The sequence below is a fragment of the Carettochelys insculpta genome, chromosome 18 (assembly GCF_033958435.1).
Source record: "Carettochelys insculpta isolate YL-2023 chromosome 18, ASM3395843v1, whole genome shotgun sequence".
Taxonomy (NCBI): Eukaryota; Metazoa; Chordata; order Testudines; family Carettochelyidae; genus Carettochelys; species Carettochelys insculpta.
In genome coordinates this window covers 11,546,886-11,561,314 of record NC_134154.1, presented here as the reverse complement: position 1 = coordinate 11,561,314, position 14,429 = coordinate 11,546,886, and the positions used below count along the sequence as shown (strand labels likewise).

General features: G+C 39.9%; 1 protein-coding gene across 2 annotated transcripts in view; it reads left to right on the top strand.

The window, feature by feature from the left end:
• Positions 1-14,429, top strand: part of HIRA (histone cell cycle regulator) — a 72,645-nt gene that overhangs the window by 53,989 nt on the left and 4,227 nt on the right. For both annotated transcript variants that reach the window (XM_075012761.1, XM_075012760.1), the window contains 8 exons: positions 1,333-1,537; positions 3,151-3,255; positions 4,570-4,718; positions 6,677-6,838; positions 7,517-7,575; positions 8,705-8,810; positions 10,602-10,724; positions 12,792-12,955. In XM_075012761.1, the coding sequence (XP_074868862.1) occupies positions 1,333-1,537; positions 3,151-3,255; positions 4,570-4,718; positions 6,677-6,838; positions 7,517-7,575; positions 8,705-8,810; positions 10,602-10,724; positions 12,792-12,955 (1,073 nt within the window). The remainder of the gene's footprint in view (positions 1-1,332; positions 1,538-3,150; positions 3,256-4,569; positions 4,719-6,676; positions 6,839-7,516; positions 7,576-8,704; positions 8,811-10,601; positions 10,725-12,791; positions 12,956-14,429) is intronic.

Genomic DNA, 14,429 nt, shown 5'->3' with positions numbered 1-14,429 from the left:
TTTGTGCTGAGAGTCCTGTACAGTCAAGAAATTTTGTTTATGTATTTGTGGAGCAGCATGAAGAGAAGCTAAAAAAGAAAATGCATTTGGCCATGTGAGTTTGTGCATGACAAATTAAATAGGAGTGAAGGAGGGGGCTGAGGGGTGGGAGGATGTTAATTGTCCTGCCTGCACAATGGACAGACTGGGCAAAACCTTTGCTAAAGCATACATGGACACAGAGCAGACATCAAGAAACTCAATACACACAAGCCAGTCAGTGGACACTTCAGTGGAGTGGGCCATTCTGTTAAAGGCTTGAGAATTTGTGTCCTAGAGCATAAAGAATTTAAAACCAGATTAGAGCGAGAAATTTGTGAATTGGAGTTCATATTCAAATTTGACACATTAACACGTGGTATGAACAGACACATTAATTACCTCATGCATTACAACTACTGCTTCCCTTCCTTTGATGCTCCTAATTATCTCAGGCAGGACAATTAATATCCGTCCACCCCTTAACCCCCTCCTTCAATCTTACTTGATTTGTCAGGTGTGTTTTTTTTTTATCCTCTTATAAATGTCAGTCTGTATTGGAAATGAGATCGATTTTATAAAGTGGGTCTCTCCCCCAAAAGGTTATCATTGAATAAATCATTTTGTTAGCCTTTAAAGAGCTACATTTCTGGTGCTTTGTTATGATAAAACTATAGAAAGTGGTTTAGAGAAGGTAGATCAGGAACTTTTGTTCTACCTGTTTTCTCCTAAAAAAAAGAGCATGGGACAAGCAATGACAATTAAAAAAGCTAATTCAAATCCAGTAACTCAGAACATGTAACTACCCTGTGGAACTGTCTACTGTAGGTCATCACTGAGACCAAGAATTTAGCAGGATTCCAAAAGGGTTTTGACATTTAAGAGTATCTAGAGTATCCAAAGTTTTCATAATTAATAAAAAAAAAAAAATACAAGGTTATTAAATCTCCTACTTAAGGCCTGGAACCAGCTTTTAACTACTAGTAACCAGGATGATACCTATATTGAGACAGATTACTCCACAGCTGCATACTGTGCATTTCTTATACATTCCTCTGAAGCATCTGGTTCTGGCCATTGCGAGAGACGGGATAGTGGACTAGCAAGAGATTGGGTCTGATTCATTCGGGGCTGTGTGTTCATAATGGGTATATTTGCCTAGGGTCAGTTAGCTGCATGTCATACTGGTCCATAAGTATGTGTGTGAGGTACATTATCTTTTCTGCCTACTTCCCAAAGTCAGAAGGGATATGGGTAGCAATTTTGAGTGCAGTTTATGTAAATTATTTAACTAATGTTTTACTTTTTATGCAGATTGAAGGATCAGAATTTAATTAAAGATAATAAACCCAAGGATATCCTAGAGAGTAGCAGTGACAGTGAGGAGAAGATTCAAACTGCTAAACCACTGACACTGCCCAAGCGTAAACTAGAACTTGAGGGAGAAACAGTAGAAAAGAAAAAAAAAGGCAGGCCTCGAAAGGACGCCAGACTAGTCCCTGTGACTTTAACTGTTCAGGTAACCAGTATGTCAGTAATTTAACTAATGTACATAATATTAATATTTATAGTTTCTGCTATTCATTCATGAAAGCAAGATGTTTTCATTGCATTAGATTGGACAGAAGGTGGTCAAGAGAAACCAGGGGTGCTGAGGGTCATCAAAATTTTGAAGCTAGTCCTCTTGCTTTTTACCCGATTCTTCAGGTTTTAAAATAAAGATGCACTTAACGTAACAGATGTGTGTGCTGTGCACATACAAATACCACAGTCACTAACTAAACAGTATGCACCGAGTATTGGAATTGGATAGAGGACCTTGGTTTCAGACATCAGATGTCTGATGCTTGAACTAAATGAGAAATTTTATCAGCTGTCAGCAGTATGATTCAAGAGAGTGATATAATTAAAAGCAATTGAGTAGATATGACCTTCTATTCAGTAGAGCAGGGGTGCGTGAAGTGAGGGGGTGCTGCACCGGCACGAAATTTTGTAAGGGGGGGTTTCAGCTTGATTAACCTCACCTCTCCCTCACGGCTTCTGCTGCCTCCCCTGTGACCTATGCTGGCTTCCCCAGTCTCCCCTCCACAGTCTCCATGTCCTCGGCTGCCATTGTTGCTGATGGAGTGTGGTGACCAATGGGAATGGTGCCCCGCCCACCAAAGCACCCTCTGGGCCAATCAGAATGTGGCAGTGTCACCGGGAGGTCCTGCATCAGGCAAGGGGGCAGCCAGTAGGCTCCCGGCTTGGTAAGGTAGTCAGTCTGGTCCCCACAGTGTACTGGCATCTTGGAGGCACCCCCTCCCACCAACCACCCACCTGGAGATGCCGGTGCAGAGCAAGTGCTGGTACCTGGGATCACCACCTCCCTACTCTACAGTGGCACCAAGTTCTGCAGCTGGTAGAGCAGCAAGGGCAACAGCTAGAAGGTGTTGATGGTGATGTTACCCCCGTGTGCCCCTTCCCCTTTGAGTAACCCTTGAATACCCCACATGCCCTCCTAGGGTCCTCACCCTGAGCATCCCTCCCTCTTCTGGGCACCCCTGCAGCCCTCCAGCACCCCCATTCCTGAGAGGCCCCACCACATCCCATCTTGTGGTCCTGCCTCAGGTTGCTGGGCCCTGCTAATTGCAAGGACAAAAAGTGGGGCCTGACATAAAAAGTTTGTTCACCACAGCAATAGAGAACGTATAGCTCGCTAGTACGTTATGGCAGGATTTCCCATCCTTCAGTTGCTATAGTCTTTTTCATTACCAACATTCAAAGGCTGGTCTTGCCGTGAAACATACCAGAGCTTCGATTAGGATAGTTCATATGGAAAATGGTAAAGATGGCCAAATGCAGACTATAATGACCACATATTGTTTCTCAAAACTCTTAGCAGCTAGTGTAGAGAACAAAGACATAGTATTAATGCAATATGTATTTGGGGAAAAAAAGCTGTTGCATGAGGTTCTTCTGAGAAGCGTGTTTAAACATTTGCTGAGGTTTCTCATTTGGCAACACAAACTAGACTGAGATATATCAGTAAAGAGGTGCCTTCATCAATGATAACCGTGTGCTATTCTATTTGTTCGTAAGCTTTTGTTTTTAGTTGCCATATTTTTTACTGTTGACATTTTTGTTTTTCAGTCCCCATCTGCACTGGCCTCAGAGAAGGATGCTACTTGCATCTCTGCACCAGCATTAGCACTTAAACTGCCAACCCCAATCCCACAGAAATCGTTTACATTGCAAGTAAGTGGATGACAGTGACATTGTTTGCTTAAAAGGCATTTTCCCCAGAATCAGTTTACTCTGTTTAAAATATCCTTAAGAAGCTCAAGGGATTGGAGTAGAATCCATTTGTCTTGTCCAAGAAAGAGCTTTACCTGCCCACTTTCTTCTAAAACTTCCCGCTTGGCTCCTTCCTGCCACAGCAGGCCTCTGAACCATCTCTTCCTCTTTCCTACCTGACTTGGCTTTGGGACCTAAATACGTCTCTTCCACCCTCTGGCTTCTGACTCTTTATTTCCTACCTCACCTGGCTGCAGAGGCAATGCATTTTAGCAATCCATTCCATCTTTTCTCACCTGACCTGGTTCAAAGACAAACATATGTTCCCCTTTACCACACACTCCATTCTTCTCTTACTTAGCCTTAGGGTTCCAAGCAAAGTGGTGGCCACAGTAGCAGCTCCAGAGAGGCCTGGTGCTTTCTTATCACACACACGCCACAGCCAGCTCTCTGCATTACTCAAGTAAAACACTGGGGATTCTTTCTGAGGTCTCTCTGCACTGTAGAGGGACATGCTCAGCACCTGAAGGGTCTAACATAATACTGACTCATATACCTACATTAGGGGTGGGCTGGATTCAGTTCCCCACAGTTAGTCCTGGCAGGTTGCCACTGCTGTGTTCTCCTGTGCCTCCGAAGGCGTGGGTGATTGCAGCTCCTATTGGTCGCGGATTGCCGTTCCCAGAGAGTAAGAGCTGCAGGAAGCGGTGTCCTAGATTGTGTCACTTCCTACAGCTCCCATTGCCCAGAAATGGTGATTTGCAGCCAAGTGCTGCAATTGCCCATAGCTGCAGAGGCACACGTAAATATAGCAGCAGCAGCCCGCCAGGGGCTAGTCCTGGCAAACCACTGACATTTTCTTGCCCACCCTGACCTAGGTGGTCTCTTGTTTGTGTGCTTTTTATCAGAGAAGTCTGGCTTTGACTGCAGGAATTCTGGAAGACTGCAGCAGCAGCCCCATTTGAACTAGATTTGGAGGCCAGGGCTTGGGAGGAACTGAAGTATGCGTAGATAAACCCTGTCTTCAACTGACAGGCTTAAAATGAACAGAAGTTGTCGATGGAGAATAGCTCTGAATGACCAGTTAGTTGCCTTTGGAATCTCTTCCTTTTGAAGTAATTTGGTGTATTTTGAGGATATATTAAACAAAAATCTCTAGGGCGTTTTCTCAGTCAAATGCCAAGTTCCAGTTGGGGTCTATGTTGGAGCTACACTACTTCATGCTTCCTGAGCAGTTTTCCGCTGTGTTAAAAGCTTTTCCTTTTCTTTTTTCAGATAAGCTCTGACCCCTCCATGTACATTGAGGTGGAGAATGAGATGACCACTGTGGGAGGTTCCAAGCTGAGCAGGTTAAAATGTAATCGGGAAGGCAAAGAGTGGGAGACTGTCCTCACGAGTCGAATTCTTACTGCAGCTGGAAGCTGGTATGAGAATTTGCTTGTGGAAGCAGGAGTCTTCAGAAAAGGAGCAATAGGCCTTGTGAGGGGAGAGCCTTTGGGGTTGTATTGTTACACAATTAAACAAGTGGTTGGTGGAAAGCTTATTCAGGGTTCCCTGTGAGAACTTATTATGTTAAAAATATGTAGGTATTTAATATTTCAGTAGCTTTAGAGAATGTTGCTAATACCCATTTGTCTGTATTTAGCCCTCTATGTATGGCATATTTTGCAAAATGTTTAGTTAAAATCATGATTGAAGTGCATTACAGGATCCCTTATATTTATCGACTTGTGTGATTCTTCATAGAGCAGAACATCATCCCAAGACCTTTTTCTTCTTCCTCTTCCTGCTAGTCTACTCTAGGATACTTGTGTTCCTCTTTCCTCTTCCTGTATCATTAGTAACTGGGCTACTGGCTTTGCTGATCATTGTGGTTTGCTGGTTTTGTTGTGGTTTTTTTTGTAACCTGTCCACGATGCTTTGGTATTAAACATGCTATATGAATGAATGTAATATGCCCTGTATGTAGTCCTGATGGCAGCCTCACTAGTGAATTGGCCCCTAGGGTCGTGATCTAACTAAAGTCTTGATAGCATCCCATGTCCCTATTAGCCAATTAAATACTTCCTTTGTCACACATTGCATTCCTCCATTAAATTCCCCCATTAGAGCGGACTGTATGATTAGAAGTAACAGTTGTTTAAATGGCAAATGCCACAATGACTGAAGGCTTAGAAAACACTTTAATAAGAATATTTTGTGCAGTACATGTTCCTTCAGGGATATTTGTAGTTTCTCCTCCTCAACTCTAGGCTTTAGTTTTTGCATCAGAAGTTTAAATTAACCTGTGTGATCTTGTTGAAGTCAGCTGTGAAATAGGTGCCCAAAAGTCTGGGTGACAGTTCATCTGAATCTTTTTCTGGTTTTACATGCTTACAAGTTATCCTGAGTTTTGGACTGGAACAAATTAAATTCATAAATCACAGCTGACACGGACAAGATGTACATGGTTTTATTTGGGAGCTGTTATGTTTTGCACTGTAATGTTTTGCAAAAACTCATATTGGTCCAAGTTGACACAGACTCTTACCCAAGCCCCACCACAAGGTTTGGTTAGCCTGGCCTGAGTTTCAAGCTTGTTAGGAAGAGGATTAGTTACAATGTTATGCATAGCTGTAATCACAGCTCTTCTTCACATCCTGTCCTGTCATCCATAACAAGAAACTGCAAACTCCTGATCATTCCCATACCTTACCCAATGTTTAGATTAGAAACATACCTTAGAGCAGGATAGAAATAAGTATGTAAACTACAGGCAGAAATCTTCCATGCTCTTTAATGAAAGAGGTAAGAAGTGCTCCCATTACAGCATAAGCATTCCCTGACTGATGGAAGTGCCATCCAACACTGCCTTTGAAACGTGCACCTAGGGCTTTGATTGCAAGATAATTCAAACCTTTTATCCACAGATTGCCACAAAAGGTACTTTTATATTTCTATCATGTAGAAAGTCCCTGTTTTCACCTCTGCAGTGCTCTTACCCAATAGTGCAGCTTTCTCTCTTCCTTCTGAAAAGAACATAATTCCACTGTCTTGACAGTCCAGTCTCTCTGTACATTCTTCTCCCACTGAAAACAGTGTTGTTCCAAAAAAGCTAACCTCTTCTTTGTACGGCCAATATGCCTAAGCTTATTCTGACCAGGCACTCCTCTTTTCCTCTCCCACCAGTACATCACATTCACCTTCATTTGCAGAGTGAGAGACTTGAATTTACAATTCAGAACTACTTTCATCTCTGCTTTTTTGCCTCTGCCTTCTGGAACCAAGTTTTCTGAACCCACACAATTACCAGTGGGTCCTCCTTCAACTTGTACGATAACCCAAGAGATCTTGACTTTTTTCGTTTCAGTGAGTTTAAATGTTTCCTTTTGATCATTTTCAGTGATGTGGTGAGTGTAGCCTGTGAGAAGAGGACCTTATCTGTATTTTCAGCTTGTGGTCGTCGCCTTCTTCCGCCTATAATATTGCATTCGCCTATCTCAGCTTTGCATTGCACAGGTTCCTACGTCATGGCTCTTACCACTATTGCTACGCTGTCTGTTTGGTGAGTACTCCATTATGTTGCCATGACTGCCATAGACCATGGGCTATGTTTAACAGGTTACCTTACTGCTTTGAGGGCTGATAGGTTTTTTGGTTTTGGTATGTGCCTACTGAGGCTCTGGTTCAAATCAGGCTCACTTCTGATTGAGTCTTATTTGTAGACGTTAAATTCACTCTTGTGTGAAGATGTCCTGGTGCTCTCTTTTGCAGGTTTAAGTGGAACTCTGCACAGAGGTGAATTTCACCCTGGAAAGTGGCTCATTTATCCTACTGATGGTCATTTGTTTGACCATCTCCTAAGACTGGGTCATTTTAGTTTGTAGAGTTAAGGGGGGGGAAGAGGAAACATACAAATCTTCATTTTTAGTAAACCAACATTGACATTGGAAGGAGTGTTGTCTAACAGCTGAAGTATGAGTCAGAAGGAGGTCAGTTCCCAGCTCTGCTACTGACTTACTGTGTGATCTTGAATAGTTCATTTAACCTTTTCTATCTACATTACTGATCTGTAAAATGGGGCAAATAATTCATACCTATCTCAGAGCTTAATATTAGGTTTAATGTTTGCAAATACTAAATTACAAATTTTAATCAGGAAGATTTTAGAAATTGGTTTGTTGTATAATTATTCAGTTTTTTTTTAATATATAGACTCCCCCCTTCTTTTCTCTCCCTTCAGGGATGTTCATAAACAGTCAGCAGTTGTTAAAGATGAGTCTCTGCAAACAATATTAGCAGGTAATGAAAGGAAAAACTTATCTGCCAACTTTAGGCTTTCAGCCTTTCTGAAAGTGGAGGACCCATTAATGAGTGTACTAAAATTCTACCCACCCCATAAATCAAAATTAAATAGGTTTTCTTCTGTATGTAGTTGAGTGTTAAATGGAAATGACTGTTTAATGTTTCATTACCACAGAAACAATCAAGATAAAAATATATACCGAGAGAGCAGACTATTAAGTATCCCATAATTTTTTTTTAAATATTGAGATGCAGTGTTATAGATGTATCATGAAACGCTTTCTAATACGGTGTGTCAATCCTGTAACAACATTGCAGTCCCTAAGGCATATCTTGCATATAATCAGATATTTTAAAACTCTAGTGATCAGAAATCAGATTATCTAAATTGCTGTTCTCTGTCCTTGCCAATATCAGTCAAAACAACACTAAGTTCTAGGAAACTCACTGACCCCCAATCTGAATTTTAGTCTTAGTGGGATTAATCAAGAGCATTGTGAGAAGTATTTGTATCTGTGCGGTATGAATTCGGCAAACTGCAGAAGTTTTCTCACACAGCCACAAGCTCTGGTCAATTGGTCCTTCATTCAAAACTTGCTTCGTAGAACTGTAGAATCAGAATATGTTGGAAAACATGAGACAATAAATATCTCAGCAAGACAGCATGTTTATCTTTTGACACCACACCCTACCAAGCATAGTTGGTGAGGAGATTGGCATGGAAATGTATGTAAACTGAAAGGTTTATTTGTAAATATGGCAGAAGAAAAAATGGGGGACTATTCTGCCCTGAGAATCTGCAGATATTTTGCCTTTAACCAACTCTTTATGTATGTTGCAATTTAAGATTATGTAATGATAGTTGCAAAAAAATCAAACATACTGCATGTTGTACTTTGAGCTCAGGGCTGAGAGTCCTGACTTCTAAGTCCAGCTCTGCTGCTGACTTGCTTTCACCTTTCTGCCTTAGGTTCTCTGCCAGTAAAATGGGAGTAATGCACATCACACCTGTTTCAGAAGGGCTGTTGGGAGGATTAAATAATGGGTATACAGCACTTTAAATATGTAGAGTTTTAAATGTAATAATTACTTCAGAGGAAATCATGAGATCTAATTTGATCTGTAGGAAGTGATACAAGCGTGTCTCAAATTTTGCTGACTCAGCACGGTATACCAGTAATGAGTCTGTCTGATGGAAAGGCTTATTGTTTTAATCCTTCTCTTTCTACGTGGTAAGTTGCATATTCTTTCCTGTCTTTAATAAAGTGTCTTTAATAAAGTGTTTCCTGTGTTAGCCTGCCAGTCCTGATGTACTACCCATTAATTCTGTACTCTGGAGAATAACCTGAGCAGGAACACACTCTGGGTTTGTTTGCTACTTTGTTCCCTATGTACTAGTACCTGGGTGGCCAAACCGTCCTTTTCATGTTTTTATGATTTAGTGTCGTTTATAATAAGCCTTGTAAGTTAAATGTTTAAACTGAAATTTCTTTCTTTCTTTTCTTTTCTTTTTTTTTTTTTTACCTCCAGTTGCATATGTACTCTGCTTTATTGTCATAAATTGCTTGTAACTGCCTGGAAGTTGAAATGCATTAAAAATGTTTTTGGTCATATAGACATTCAAAATTTCTTAAGGTAAAAGGTAGTCTTTGAAAAAAATAATCTAGAACAGCTGTCAGAAAATTTGGGTATTCTCTAATATTGAGAGGGTAATTTTGTGTGTTTAGATTATCGTTTCTTTCTTAAAATAAATTGGAGAGAGAACCCCTTAGATAAAAATTTCATTTTTACTGCCTGGCTCTAGTCCACATCTATTGTGGCCTTGATGTTATTCAAAGTTAAGACTGACCCTGTGCTGACAGCCCACTGTATTTTCTTCACAACAGTTAACCCAGTGAAGAATGGAGGCTGAAATCTCAGCTATAACTGAATTTCCTGTCACTTTTCTATTTGTGCCACATCCTCAGGTTGACATAAAAGAATAGTCCCTTGTCACCAGCTCAAATTAACCATCATGAAACAATCTGTAATTCTTAGTGCCATTGTGTATCTTAGTTATCTGGTAAGCATACACGTAGCATCCATTTGAGCAACCAGTTCCCCAGCCTGTCAAACCCATTCAGATGATGGCCTTAATTAGGAGTAGGAAGTGGGAACTGCAGCTGTCAGCTCTCCCCTGTCAGTTTGAAGGAGGCTTCATATTCCCAGCATAAGGGAACTGCCAGAATGCCTTTTTAGGAATCCGAGAGTAGGGTCTGGTGTGTGGAAGGGCTTCAGGTAAAGTTAATTTCCTGATGAGAAATTAATTACCTAGTTTCTGCACTGCCTTGATCCTACCATGGATGTGAATTTTTGTTTTCCAGTATCAACAAGAAGTCCTGTGGTACTTTATAGACGAATAGATATTTTGAAGCATAAGCTTTCGTGGGCAAAGACCAGCTTCGGCTTTGCCCACGAAAGCTTATGCTCCAGAATATCTGTTAGCCTGTAAGATGCCACAAGACTTGTTGTTTTTGAAGATATGTACTAACTCGGCTACCCCTCTGATACTTGTTTTCAGTATGCCATTTCCAAGTATGGCAACCTAAAATGTGCTAGTGGATTTTCTCTATGCTTGTCAGAGCTTAAGCCAAATCCTTTTTAGGCTATGTGACTAATCCCATTAATTTCAATGGAACTTTTGTGTAAATAAATTAAGCAGGATTTGTCCCAAAGCCCTTCTTCATTGCACTACTGTGTATCATTAAATTTATTAATCTAAAATTGGGTTATTGCTGATTATGTACTCTGTGTTGTATGCCTTTTTGAACCAACCTTTGTACTTTTGAATAATTTAAGCACTATACCAAGATGCACAGATGCTCTTTACCTAACTTGTGTATTATATACTTTAGCTTTAATAAAATGTTTATTATTGTGAAAATGCAAATGGAGTATGAAGCAGAATAGAACAGAGTCATGTGCCACCTGATGCATTATTCAATGTGTTACCTGTTGTGTTTTTTTTTTTTCTCTCCCCACAGGAATCTTGTCTCTGACAAACAGGACTCCTTAGCACAATGTGCAGACTACAGGAATAGTTTACCATCACAAGAAGCCATGCTGTGTTCAGGACCCTTAGCCATAATACAGGGACGAACATCCAAGTATGCATTAAGGCATTTTATTTGTGTTCACTGATCAGCCCAGTATTCGGTTGCTAGTTTATATAGTCAGCTGAATTACCCAGGATTAATGTATGTTGTACTCTCTAGTTCAGTGTGACTAAATGGTTGAATTACTTAGTTATTTTCAGAAACTATCAGTGGGTTGGAGGTCACATCTGTCAATCAGATTTGTACAGCCTGCATTTAAGATTTATACCTTTGTAACCTTGTATCTTTTTAGCTCAGAGAGTGTTTGGATAGTATATAGGTGGCTGCACACTATGCTTAATAATTATCCTTTTTAATTTTTCCTTACCTGTTACTGAAGTTTTTATTTATGTTTATAGAGTATCACTTTGTTTATTTCATTTGGATTTCTTGCATTTTGCATTGTGATTTTATGACTTACTTATTGGCCCATCATCCCCAAAGTGACTTGGTCTACAAGCTTCAACTTCGGCTTATTCTCTGGACTCTGAATATTTTTGGGAATATTGGATGGTTAATTAGTCACTTGCTGCATATTTTTAACTTCTGCTCATATCACCAGGGAATAGCAGGAGCCAGTAGAGGTTTCCACAGATAGCTCAGTAGCTCATCTTCACCTGCCAATCTCATCCGTGGCTTCTAATTTATATGCTTCCTCATAGTCAACTTTGATTTTTATTTTACTATTTTTATGCCCAAATGAGAGAGGCTATACATAGATAATGGGACTTAATTTTGCTTCTTTCCTTTAAAACAAAAAGTTCGGAAAACGAGTATTTAAAAATAGAAAGAATGGAAATAACAGTTTGGATATATTTTGTAAAAAAGAAAATATCATATCCAGATGAAAAATTAATGTTTGTAAAGATGTTTTAGTTGCTTTAAAAAGTAACTTTATTAGAACATTGTAGCTAACTTTAAAAAAAAAAAAGTTCGTCCTTTTACAAAGACCATTTATAAAACTCTAGCCTTCAGTTAGTTTCCTGGCTTTCATGTGTTTTTGGGTAGGGGTTGACAAGTGTTATAGAGGGTTATATAAACATTCAGGAAGACAGTCCCTACCCTGGGAAGCTTGTACTGGTAAACAGAAAAATACCAGATGAAGAGAGGACAAAAGGGATGCAGCACAAAAGCAAAGTGGTCAATATGATGATAGGAACTTACTGTGTTAGTTAAATTTGTTCATTTGGTTATAGATTTGATGTTGTAATTTCAATGAAACTATGTAAACTGAATTTGGCTGTGGTGGAGGTGAATGGTGTGGGATTGAAATGTGCAAGAGGGGGGATTATAAAAGTGGGGAGGAGAAAGGAGAAAAGTAATTGAGGAGATTGTGAAGAACCATAGTGAGCAAGGGAAAGTGGGGTTGGGTAACTGAGAGGTTTCAGCAGTAGGAGAGGGATGGGTGACAAGAAAGAAGTGATAAATGACACCAGGGCAGCTGTTGGCTCTTGTAGACTTCTGAGTAAGATTGAGGGGAGCTCAGCTCTGTGCTCCCAGAAGGGGCATGGCCAGGACAAATGGCCCTCAGCACCACATGGACCTTTTCCCCCCACTACTGGGAGCTTCATAGATCAATGCTCCAGGAGCAATTTAAAGGGCCCAGGGCTCCAGCTACTGCCATAGTATCAGTGGCAATGGCTGGCAGCCTTGGGCCCCTTTGAATTTCTGGGCCCCAGGGCAAGCCCCCTCTTCCCTACCTGTTGGTGGGCCTGAATGAGAATATAATAAAATCCAGATTCAGCGCTTCCACATTGAGTAAATGATGTTTTCAGGAGGGTGTGAAGACTTCTGCTGATTACTGCTCCCCAACTGGACAGGCTGAAGGGACTGGGGGACCATTGTGCCTAGGGCCCTGGTGTATCAGTCTGGGTTTGGTGCTAGTGTAGACCAGTTCTAGGAGCTTTCTGTCTGTCAGGGGTATAGAAGATCTATAGGCAATTCTGCCTTTGGCACTAGAGGTCTACGTTTGAAAAGCATCAAATACCCTTGACATGTGAATAACTAGAAGAATGGCTTCTGTACTATGGGATTTTTTTTCCAATTGATCTCTGACTTCGTAACGTGTTTGGTTTCTAGTTCAGGAAGGCAAGCTGCACGATTGTTCTCCATGCCTCATTTAGTACAACAAGAAACAACACTGGCTTACCTGGAGAATCAGATAGCAGCAGCACTTATGTTACAGTCCAGTTACGAATACCGCCATTGGCTCCTTATCTATGCACGGTACCTAGTTAATGAAGGTGAGCTATGGTATGCAATGCTATTTATTTGCAGAGCTGATTGATTTTTTAGATGTCCTGTATTCTCCTTATGTATGTAACTGTTCTCAGTGTCCTTTTGTTTGGAATCTTTTTTTATTTGAAAAAAACAAAAAACAAAAGCCTTCAGCAAATTTGTTTCTAAAGGTGGTCCATAGTGGAGCCACTTTTGCTTGTATGTTGAATATAAACAGTGTATTGTGAAGAGAAGTAACATTTCCAGATTTAAGTACACATTGCTTAATAGTCAAAAAATCTACTAAGATCCATATACGGTCTGTGACAGCAGCCATTCCTTGACACTTCAAAGGAATGTGCAACACTTTCATAAAGCATATAATTTTTAATACTGCACCATGAGGAAAAAATATTTCTGGTTCAATAGGTGATCACATTTTGTCCTAAAACAAAAGAACTACTAATCCTTTGTGACTTTTATCATGGCTAATACATGCTGCAGAAGTCTACGCTTACTTTGTTTAAACGTCTAAACTAAGCAAAAATTCAGTTAATCTCATCAATGTAATTGTATGCGTTAGTGAGTTCCATGGTTTATTTTTGTTTGTGCAAAAAAGGAGTTGAGGTATAATTTTCCATGTTATTTTCCTACGTTGTTAAACAAAGATAATCAGTTGGCCACCTTCGTCCCTTTCAGATTTTAAAACTCTAGCATATCTTCATTTGTTTGGCTTACAAATTAAGTGGTCCTCGTTATCTTAATCTCTCCTATTGGGATTTTCTGCTTACCCACATAGCTATTTTTTACAAATGAGAAAACTGTGTCAGAAATGAAGTGGCTCATCTACAGCCACACACTGAATTACTGGAAGAATCAGAATCAAATTCAGAAGTCCTTGTGTCTCAATCTCAATTCAATGCACTAGATTACACTTCTCAAAATAAATGTGGTTCTGTCAGCTCTTCCTTAACCAGGTTTAATGGCTGACTCTTGATCTGTTCATATTACACTTATCTTTGTAGGAAAGTAAAACAAATTCAGAGTAGAACATAACTAGCAAATTGAAATCTAGACACCCCTACATTAAGCCTACTCTAAATATTCAGTTTTGTTGTCAGAGCTTTACTCCCCTGCACTGTTCACCTCATCTTCCGTATTAACAAATGCTGCAAGCTTTACGTCCTTATATCAATCCTGTTTAGTCTTACATGTATTCCTAATTACTAGTTAATTTTTAACTCTTAAGATTTTACCTCTCATTCTGTGATTACCAAATTATCTCAAGTGTGCTTGCAAAAGATTTTTTTTAATGGCTTCTGCCCTTTTTCCTGCTTTCTGATATAAAGTTGGCTTGAAAAGTTTTTGCATGCGTTTTTAAAAGATGTTGGTTTTTCACCTTATAAATATTAAAAATGTTGAATCTGGTCTTTCCTTCTTTTGCTGAAGGCTCTATTAAGATTTGGAAGCACGATTATTGCAAACACTCTCTCTTTAATA